Source organism: Anopheles merus, chromosome 2R, assembly GCF_017562075.2.
Source record: "Anopheles merus strain MAF chromosome 2R, AmerM5.1, whole genome shotgun sequence".
Lineage (NCBI taxonomy): Eukaryota > Metazoa > Arthropoda > Insecta > Diptera > Culicidae > Anopheles > Anopheles merus.
This window is the reverse complement of record NC_054082.1, coordinates 10,108,425-10,118,548: the sequence shown is the minus strand read 5'-3', so window position 1 is coordinate 10,118,548 and position 10,124 is coordinate 10,108,425. Positions and strand designations below refer to the sequence as shown.

General features: G+C 47.5%; 3 protein-coding genes across 4 annotated transcripts; 2 read left to right on the top strand and 1 right to left on the bottom strand.

Moving 5' to 3' along the window:
• The first annotated feature begins 18 nt into the window (after positions 1-18).
• Positions 19-787, top strand: LOC121588767 (mitochondrial import inner membrane translocase subunit Tim16). The gene is made up of 2 exons (XM_041907092.1): positions 19-392; positions 467-787. Exons 1-2 carry the CDS (start codon positions 230-232, stop codon positions 706-708), a joined length of 405 nt encoding a protein of 134 aa, XP_041763026.1. The 5' UTR covers positions 19-229; the 3' UTR covers positions 709-787.
• On the bottom strand, positions 729-1,330 carry LOC121588768. The gene is made up of 2 exons (XM_041907093.1): positions 1,107-1,330; positions 729-1,029 (listed from the first exon to the last, which is right to left on the bottom strand). Exons 1-2 carry the CDS (start codon positions 1,224-1,226, stop codon positions 820-822), a joined length of 330 nt encoding a protein of 109 aa, XP_041763027.1. The 5' UTR covers positions 1,227-1,330; the 3' UTR covers positions 729-819.
• A 393-nt stretch (positions 1,331-1,723) lies between these two features.
• LOC121588759 (transmembrane protein 169) lies at positions 1,724-9,943 on the top strand. 2 transcript variants are annotated; one of them, XM_041907080.1, is made up of 2 exons: positions 1,724-2,077; positions 7,662-9,943. In XM_041907080.1, the coding sequence occupies exons 1-2, from the start codon at positions 1,898-1,900 to the stop codon at positions 8,790-8,792; spliced, it is 1,311 nt and encodes a 436-aa protein (XP_041763014.1). In that variant the 5' UTR covers positions 1,724-1,897; the 3' UTR covers positions 8,793-9,943. The 2 variants fall into 2 exon arrangements, with proteins under 2 accessions (XP_041763014.1, XP_041763012.1); XM_041907078.1 differs by lacking the exon at positions 7,662-9,943 and adding an exon at positions 4,859-7,651.
• The last annotated feature ends 181 nt before the right edge of the window (positions 9,944-10,124 follow it).

Genomic DNA, 10,124 nt, shown 5'->3' with positions numbered 1-10,124 from the left:
CAGTGTGCAGCATAATGTCAACAATGATCTGTCAAAAGTGGAAGCTCGTTGTGTAACTAAAGTTGTTTCGATATTTCTCTAGAAACCGGAGCTGCCGAAAAGAAATGATGAAATTACATTAATCTACAGACAGGAAAACAACCTTCCTACCTCCGACAAATCCATCGTAAATCCAGCCGCACGTCCGTAAAACAGAAACGCACGCGAAGCGCAAACGAACGAGCGCAACATGGCAAAGTACATTGCACAGATCATTGTGCTCGGTGGGCAAATCATTGGAAAGGCGTTCACGCGGGCCCTCAAGCAGGAGATAGCAGCATCGCAAGAAGCGGCTAAGCGAGCGGGCGGTGGACAGAAGGGACAAAATCGTGCCGCAGCCAATCTGAGAACGGGTAAGCTGGATGATCTTTAACGCGCGGGATCCGCCATCCGAGCACGTCACTAACACGTGTTTTCCTACCGGCAGGAATGACGCTGGAAGAGGCACAACAAATCCTCAACGTAACGAAGCTCGACCCAGAGGAGGTGCAGAAAAACTACGATCATCTGTTCAGCGTGAACGATAAATCGAAGGGTGGCTCGTTCTACCTACAGTCGAAAGTGTTCCGCGCCAAAGAGCGAATAGATCAGGAGCTGAAGGAGGCCAAGCCACCGGAAGGAGAGAAAACAGACACCGGCACAGGGAAGCCCGGTGAAGTGGCACAGTAATCGAACTGGGTTGTCTGTAAGGATTGCTATTAAAATGATAAGTAAACGTGTTTATTTAGTGCACCTACAAATGGCACAATGATCTTCGTTTGTTGTTGCTCTCGTGAGAAATCATCCCACCAAATCGTCGAGATCGTCTTCGGACTCCTCCAGTGATTTTAGAAGCTTGTCATCCTGCACTGCTAGGTCGAGTTTTTGTTGATTGATTTCAGCTGTGCTGCACGTAGCCACATCCAACAGTGGATCTGGCTTCACCATCTTGGCGGTTGTTGTTTCTACGCTAAGCTGTGCATCGCGAGATTTGATCTGCAATTCTTCCACCTGTGCAAAGAATAATTTTCACGATTAAATGTGTCCCAACGGTCATTTAAGATGTGGTGCATTGCGCCGTTGCTTACCACCAGCTGGTTCAGTTCGTGATTGATCTTATCGATCATTGATTGCAGCATTGTTTCGGCCTTCTTCAGCTGTCTTTGTTCTTTTATCAGCGATGAATACTGCGAGGAAGAATTGTGCATCTTTTATCGATTGGAATTACACAGCCCGCTCCTAAATTGTTGGTTCATGCTGGTTTGTTTGTATCAGCCCCTTGCACAACAGCATGGATGGTAAACAAACGGTCAGTTGGCAGCGGCATCAAGCAGTGTTGCCAGACTGGCAGAACCGTGAGTCAAATTTAAACAAGCAGGGAAAAGATCGTTAGCAGTTCGAGAAAATATGGAATTTAATGAACTTGAAATGAAAATTCAAAATTACAGTCAAAATTGGCATCCCAAAACATTCTCAAGGTTTGATAATTGAAATGCTCGAACTCGGAACGGTAGCTTGGGAATCTGAAGCTCGAATTGAATTGGTAGTCTTCTAATGATTTCACACAGTAATTTACAATTCATGCAAAATGTAGTAAGTTTCTAATAACAACACTAACACATACACATTCCAGGATCTTCCGTTGCGTGGTTTTGCCGGATATCTAGACGTCGGAGCTGCACTGCGCCTGTCTGTGCATGGACATGGACGCTACGCGGATACAATATTTGACAGCAAGTCTTCGAACAGGACCTTCGGCCAGAGTCGCCCATTCGTCCTGTTTCCCCGCGTAGCATATCCTTTTTTGCGGTGCCGTGAAATGATAAGGTTTGAAATAGCACGAAAACCGCATACCCCATCGCCAGTGATAAAGTAAACCATGGTTGGCCTAGCAACGGACGATATGGTCGTGCGGACGCAACAGCACCAGCAGCCGTCGCCAAACCGACATTTAGGCGGTGGCCAGAGTGAGTTTCCCGTGTTTATCCCGCCGAGAAAACGGCAAACAGGAAAGAAGACAAACCATGGCAATCATATCGATCACATCGTAAACATACAGGTAAGCGGACATGTGAAATTCAAAAGTACGAATGTGCGATCGGCAGCTTGGATAGCGTCCCCGTCGTTTGGGTGGGTCATTTTCTTGTTGCTTTTGTTATTGTCACGAATATCCTTTCTTTGGCATGGTGTCGTAGTATTGGTGCGAATGTTTTGACGTGTGCCATTGACTGTACGGTTGTGTGAGTGTGTTTAGCAAGCGGGATGTTTTGTTTTGATGTCCGTTTTGCCGGTTGGAGGGACCTGCTTGGAGGCTCGGTTTGGATATCTGCACACACACACACACACACACACACACACACACACTGTTATGGCCCAACCTGCCTAACACATTAGGCCACTCACCGACGACAGGCAAGGGTCTTCGTGTGATGTGTGAGTGTAGGAGGTCGGGTCTCTCGGGAGAATGAGAGGGCATCAAGCGGGAACCGAGCGGCGGTCGGGCACTCGGTACGGGCAGGCAGAAGGGCAAAGATATTATTAGTGAATACACGGTTTTTACCTACATCTTAAGCTTAAACCCTTCCCGCGTTGTTGGCCGTTGTTAAGTAGCGCAACATATCACAACAGTGGCGACGAGAGTAAAAGAAAAGAGAGACTATTTTATTCCAAATAAGTATTTATTTCTTTTATCGAACCCGACGAATTTTAATTTGCTTGCTATTTGTTAAAAGTGTGTCGTTTATGGAACTCTAAGTGTTTTATATTGTGTGTATCGCGCTAATAAGACGGGACAATTTCGCGTAAGCGTAGAAGGATGTTAAACCCGGACGAAATGATGGAGGATGAAGAGCATCGACGTTTATCGCAAAATTGGGGAAACGCGGGTTTTAGCAACGGGCAGCAGCAACAGCAACAGCCATTGCCAAACAGTGCAGCGTTACCAGCTCAGCCACAGTCGCAGAACATGGCCGGAGCGCCATCGCAGCAAGGTGCATCGACCTCGAGCCCGGACGCTGGGCTTTCGCAGATGATTCAACTATTGCAGCAGCAAATGAGTCAGCAACAACAGCTTATGACGCAAATATTGCAATATCAACAGCAACCGGCAGCACAGTTGCTACAGCATCCACAGCAGCCACAGCATCCACAGCCTCCGCAACAAAGTTCGACACCGACAAACCCCGAGCTTATCCTCGAAGCTTTAGCAAGCAATATAAGTGAATTCCGGTATGATGCAGAGTCGGGAGCAACATTTAAGGCATGGTTTGAGCGGTATGAAGATCTGTTTCTACGGGACGCTTCCCGACTCGACGACGGTGCAAAAGTAAGGCTCCTAGGACGTAAGCTGGGCACCGTAGAACATGCACGTTATACCAGTTTTATTTTACCCCGCGCACCCCGTGACATGTCATTCGATGAGACAGTTGAAAAATTAACGGCGCTTTTCGGCAGAATAGAGTCTCTACTAAGCAAACGCTACAAGTGTATGCAGATAGCTAAATCGTGCAAAGAAGATCTGCTCACGTTTGCTTGCCGTGTGAATAGGGCGTGTGTCGATTTTGAGTTCGCTGGGATGAATGAGGAGCAATTTAAGTGCCTTATCCTGGTGTGCGGGCTTAAGGAGGAAACCGATACCGACATGCGCAATCGGCTGCTTGCCCGCATTGAGGAGAAGAATGACGTTACATTGGAGCAGCTATCGGCGGAATGCCAGCGTATAACTAATATAAAGGTGGATAGCGCGTTGATCGCTAATGATCACGGAGAACGAGTGTTTGCGGTGAAAAACGGTGGCCAAAGATCGCATCAACAGCAGTTTTATCGGCAGCAGTACCAACCTTTCGGTCAACAAACACAGACACATCCCAGAGGAAACACCATGTATTTACAAAAGCCAACGAATGCGTGCTGGTCGTGCGGTGGTCCCCATTGGAAGAGAGAATGTCCATATAAGTCACATGTATGCACGGATTGCGGAAGATATGGACATCGGGAAGGATATTGTGAAAGAGCAAATCGATTTCAGCGACAGGACAACAAGAGAGGGAGCACACAAGTTGCAACGCGAGTCGTAAACGTAAATATGTGCAACGTAGAAGCAAGGCGGAAATATGTGAACGTGTTGATAAATGGAACACCTGTTAAGCTGCAGCTCGATACGGCGTCCGATATCACAGTGATCAGCGAGGGGCTATGGAGGGATGTCGGACAGCCTCCTTTGATGGCAGCAACAGTAAAAGCGAAGACAGCCTCGCAAAATTATCTGCAACTAAAGGGTGAGTTTGATGCATCAATAACCATCGCTTCTAGAACTCAACAGGCAACAATCCGAGTCGCACGGGCCAACCTTTTCCTGCTGGGAGCGGACGTGGTGGAAGCTTTTGAGCTCGGATCAATCCCGATGGACCAGTTCTGTAGTAACATCGATGCGGTGAGTACACCTGAGTCAGTATGGGAGAAGCGTTTTCCGACAGTTTTCAAGGGCATGGGGCTTTGTTTAAAATCGCGCATAAAATTGGAAATAAAAGAGGGCAGTCACCCTGTATTTCGTCCTAAGCGCCCCGTGGCTTATGCAATGCTACAGACTGTCGATGAAGAACTGGACCGTTTGGAAGCCCTGAAAGTCATTACTCCCGTGGATTACTCGGATTGGGCTGCCCCTATAGTGGTTGTACGGAAGGCAAATGGAAAAATCAGGATTTGCGGTGATTACTCGACAGGGCTGAATGACATCCTACGACCACATGAGTACCCGCTTCCACTGCCAGAGGACATTTTTGCTAAGTTAGCCCGATGCCAAATTTTCAGTAAGATTGATCTCTCCGATGCTTTTCTTCAGGTGCAGATTGATGAAAAATTTCGCCCGCTGCTAACAATAAATACCCATCGTGGGCTATACCACTACAACCGTCTACCGCCCGGCATAAAAATAGCCCCAGCAGCATTTCAACAACTGATTGATACCATGTTGGCAGGAATAACAGGAGTTTGCGGCTATATGGATGATCTCATAATTGGAGGTATGTCAGACAAAGACCATGATAATACGCTAAATCTTGTACTAAAACGAATTGAGGAATTTGGTTTCACATTACGACCTGACAAATGTGTGTTTAAAATGTGTCAGATTAAATATCTTGGGCATGTAATCGATGGCAGGGGAATACGTCCTGACCCTGAAAAGATTAGCGCTATACAGAATTTACCAGCCCCCACCGATATTGCCGGAGTTAGATCTTTCCTAGGGGCAATTAATTATTATGGAAAATTTGTTCCAATGATGCGCGATCTAAGATTCCCCCTTGATAATCTTCTAAAGAACGAAAAACAATTTAAATGGACAACAGAATGCGAAGCAGCTTTCAAGAAATTTAAAGAAATACTGTCATCAGAGCTGCTATTAACACACTACGATCCTACGGCAGAAATAATTGTATCAGCAGACGCTTCATCCGTTGGAATCGGAGCTACTATTAGCCATAAATTTCCAGATGGAAGCGTTAAGGTTATACAGCATGCTTCACGAGCGCTGACCAATGCGGAGTTTAACTACAGTCAGATTGATCGCGAAGGCTTGGCCCTCGTTTATGCAGTTACCAAGTTCCATAAGATGCTATACGGCCGTCATTTCAGACTCCAAACAGACCACCGTCCCCTGCTCCGGATTTTTGGCTCGAAGAAAGGCATTCCCGTCTATACAGCTACCAGATTGCAGCGATTTGCCCTGACCATGCAGCTGTACGACTTTTCTATTGAGTACGTGCAATCAGGACATTTCGGGAATGCAGACATCCTCTCGCGGCTTATAAGACACCACGTGAAACCGGAACGCGAATACGTAATCGCCAGCCTTAGCTTGGAGGAAGATGTAAGGTCAGTAGCAGTGAATGCAATAATTAATTCCTCTCCTCTTTGTTTTAGAGACGTAGAACAAAGTACGCAATCGGATTCTTTGCTGCGAGAGGTTTATCGTTATATACAAGAAGGCTGGCCGCGTGAGACTAGCTACGGCTCGGAATTAGCGCGTTTCCATGACCGCAAAGAGGCACTATCGACGGTTGAAGGGTGCATTTTGTTCGGGGAGAGGCTGGTTATACCCGCAGACCTGCGAACACAGTGCTTGGAACAGCTCCACCGTGGTCATCCAGGAATCCAACGGATGAAATCGCTTGCGCGAAGTTATGTGTACTGGCCACTGATGGACAATGAAATAGTAGAGTACGTAGCTACTTGTGAACTGTGCGCAGCGGCTGCCAAGTCACCACCTCAAGCAATACCAGCACCGTGGCCGAAACCTTCCGGCCCTTGGCAACGACTACATGTGGACTACGCTGGGCCAATTCAGGACGCCTACTTCCTAGTAGTGGTGGACGCGTTTTCCAAGTGGCCAGAAATTATAAAAACTTCCACAACTACTACACGAGCTACGGTTGCCATATTACGAGGATTATTTGCACGTTTCGGAATGCCCCTTACAATTGTGAGTGACAATGGGCCGCAATTCACAAGTGATGCATTTAAGGAATTCTGTGAGAGCCGCGGCATTCAACATATAACTACGCCACCATTTCATCCGCAGTCCAACGGACAGGCAGAGCGGTTTGTAGACACCCTAAAGCGCGCATTAAGAAAGATACAAACAGGAGACATGTCTATAGATGAGGCGCTGGACACTTTTCTGCAGTCTTATCGTACCACGCCTAATCCGGCGCTTGAGGGGAATGAAACGCCAGGGGAATTGATGGTTAAGTTTTCCGTAAGAACCCACCTCGATCTTTTGCGCCCGCCAACTATAATTGAAAGGGAAACTAATATCGTTTATGGAGGATTTATGCCAGGTGACGCTGTTTTAACAAAAGTGTATGGGCGGAATTCATGGAGATGGATATCGGCTGAAGTGATAAGTAAGTTGGGGAACGTCATGTATCAACTAAAAGGGTCAGATGGCAGAATGCTCCGAAGACATCAAAACCAAATGCGGAAGCGAGCATCGAAGGACATCCCTCAGATACTGCAGCCAGGTAGCGAATCCATTCAACTACCCATTGATGTTATACTGGATGAATGGAAACTTCCGTTGGTGAGCGATCAATTACCACTAACCGATACGTCAGGAGGATCGTGCTCGGACCCTCTCCCTCAACCACTCTCCCCGGAGCGGTCGGCACCCCCGGAGACCAGTACTACCATGTTACGTTCACCTCGTCGGTCTTCGAGGAATAGAAGACCCCCGCGATGGTTCGACGCGTTCGTGTTTTAAAGGGGGAGATGTTATGGCCCAACCTGCCTAACACATTAGGCCACTCACCGACGACAGGCAAGGGTCTTCGTGTGATGTGTGAGTGTAGGAGGTCGGGTCTCTCGGGAGAATGAGAGGGCATCAAGCGGGAACCGAGCGGCGGTCGGGCACTCGGTACGGGCAGGCAGAAGGGCAAAGATATTATTAGTGAATACACGGTTTTTACCTACATCTTAAGCTTAAACCCTTCCCGCGTTGTTGGCCGTTGTTAAGTAGCGCAACATATCACAACACACACACACACACACACACACACACACACACACACACACACACACACACACACACACACACACACACACACACACACACACACACAACATTAAATTGTCCTTCCTTGCAGGGTACCCGTAAAGAGTGGGATCTAACACCGGAACGAGAAGACTGTCGAAGAAACAAGCGCTGGAACAGTGAGGAGATCATCGAAATCAGCTCCACCGGCAAAGGGGGCCCGATTGCGAACGGCACCAATGAGGACGAGGACGATCTGAACGAGCTGCAGCACTTTCATCCGCTCAAGGACAGCTCCACCGTGACGCCGAGCAGCATCTCGGAGAGCAGCCTCGACCGGAAGTCGAGCAAGTCGGCCGAACTGCTTACCGGCGGCAGTGGCAAGCGCTCGAAAAAGCGGGTCAACATTCGCACCGATCTGGACGAAATAGGACGGCGTCGGTCACCGTCGGCCATCTGCAACTACGAGGACCTGGAGTCGGGCGAGACGAGCGTGCTGAACGCCGAGCTCGACCAGCACAGCCTGGAGCGGTACAACACGAACCGCTCGTACGCTTCCTCCACCGATAACTATCTGACGATGACGGGCACGATCAAGCGTGGCCGCAAGAAGGGCCAATCGATCGATGTGCAGCTAAACATTTCGCGCGAAGAGCTGGAGCAAATCAGCAAACAGGCGCTGGCCGTACATGGCGAGTCTAGTCGCAGCGAACGCAGCTGCTGCACGCTGCGCACGGGAGTTCACATCCTGCTCCTGTCGCTCGTCTGTCTGCCGTTCGTGACGCTTACGACCGGGATCTACTCCTTCTACATGGGCACCGTCACCTGGTACAACATGTTCACGTACTTCAACGAGGAGCGATCGTACTGCCACAAGCTGCTCATGTCGCCGCTGCTCATTCTGGCCTACCCGCTCGGCATCGTGCTGTGTACGGTGGGGCTCGCGCTGTACGCTGGCATCCGGCAGATCAGTTTCCACTTTCGGGCTTGGCTGAACGAGATCGCCGACATCGAGAAAGGGTTCTACGGTTGGCTGTGCTCGTTTCTGCACCTGTCCGACTGCAGCCCGTACGAGGTGGTCATTCTGACCGACATCTGTCCAGCCACTCCTGCGCCCGGCGGAACGGCAGATCGGTCAACCGATGGGTCGATTCCGACCGGTGTGCGGGTCCATCCGAGCGATGGCCGGCTGCAGGGTGAGTCGACACAAATCAATTCTTCCACCGAGGAGCTTTCGGTTTGAATGGAAGCTGGTGTGAGTGGTAAGTCGTAACGGTGTGTTTATGTGTTTAAGCTCTTTCATTTCCCGATACAATGTTTGAATGTGCGTAATTTGATAAGTGGTAACAGTAGCACGTGTTTGCTCTGTAGGGCATTTCTAGGAAACAAAGGGACAGTTTAAAAAAGACGGTATTTTTTTTACAAACGAACAACTAAACACACATCATAAGCATTGTGGCTAAAAGTGGTAAAACGGTAGTGTAGTGTACTTGCTCTGCGTACTTTGCTAGTCATTGCAGGGCCAAGCTCTTCCCATAAAGTACTTTATCTTATGCGCTCGGCTACACTATCAGGCAGCAAGAAGCAACATGTTTCCCTCACCCTTTAGCCCCAGTTCCGTAGAAAAAGGTGCGAGGGACCAAACTATTCTCACGAGAAAACGATGGCAGCGAAAAACAAAAAGTCCATAAAACTCTACAAAGTACGTGTTACGACGCTTTTCTCGCCAAACTGCCGAACGAATGTGTTCTATTGCTTCACTATCGAACTATACATATGTTAGGTAGCTTTCTGCGCTAGCTTTCAATTTAGTTGTTAAATGTAAACGTAAAATCTCGATCAAATTAAAACAAAAAATCAAAAAACAAGAAAACAAAAATTAAAACAAAAAAGCCCGAAATGGTTCTTCTTAAATGAAACGGTTTTCTGGTAATTTAAGCAACAAATTTAAAGCGATACCGTATCAAAACCGAATACTGTGAGACTGTGTAGCTCAAATTGAGGGTGCGTATCAAGCTAAAATCAAACCATATTTAATACCAAATGATAAGACTTTACATACACCGGCATAACGGTGCAATACGGCATCTACATATATAGATCGTTGCGTGAAAGAGAGCGCTAGCGTATATAAATAATTTAAAAAAACGACGTGTTACTCAATGCTAGAGTACATTGAGCGAAAATATGCATTATAATAATGTATTCATATAAGCAATGAAGGTATTCATTATAACTGAAAAAAAAAATCGAACAAATCCATCTCAATTTTCTCTTACGACAACACCAGAAAACAGAAAGAAGAATGGTTTAGAAGTCAAATCCAATACCCGTATTGGATGATTTTATATATATTTGCTTGCAAAAAATATGTTGTTCGTAGCTTTCAACATACATCACACTGGCTCTGTAATTAACACGCGCGTCTCGTCCACTGGTTTACTCTGAACCTTCCTTCTGAAGACACAACGAATCTCGGTTTTCCCGTTTTCCTGTTTTAATTCCTACCTAAGACGTCTCACATCCCGCATACCCCCCCTACCACACGCAGCATAAATTATCAAAAAACGAAAAA

Excerpts from the sequence above, each read along its gene's own strand:
- LOC121588767 (XM_041907092.1), top strand. The coding sequence starts at position 230 with ATGGCAAAGTACATTGCACAGATCATTGTGCTCGGTGGGCAAATCATT. Across the intron at positions 393-466 it reads CGCAGCCAATCTGAGAACGG|GAATGACGCTGGAAGAGGCA; the intron begins GTAAGCTGGATG and ends TCCTACCGGCAG.
- LOC121588768 (XM_041907093.1), bottom strand. The coding sequence starts at position 1,226 with ATGCACAATTCTTCCTCGCAGTATTCATCGCTGATAAAAGAACAAAGA. Across the intron at positions 1,030-1,106 it reads ACGAACTGAACCAGCTGGTG|GTGGAAGAATTGCAGATCAA; the intron begins GTAAGCAACGGC and ends TTCTTTGCACAG.
- LOC121588759 (XM_041907078.1), top strand. The coding sequence starts at position 1,898 with ATGGTTGGCCTAGCAACGGACGATATGGTCGTGCGGACGCAACAGCAC. Across the intron at positions 2,078-4,858 it reads ATCACATCGTAAACATACAG|GTGCAGATTGATGAAAAATT; the intron begins GTAAGCGGACAT and ends GCTTTTCTTCAG.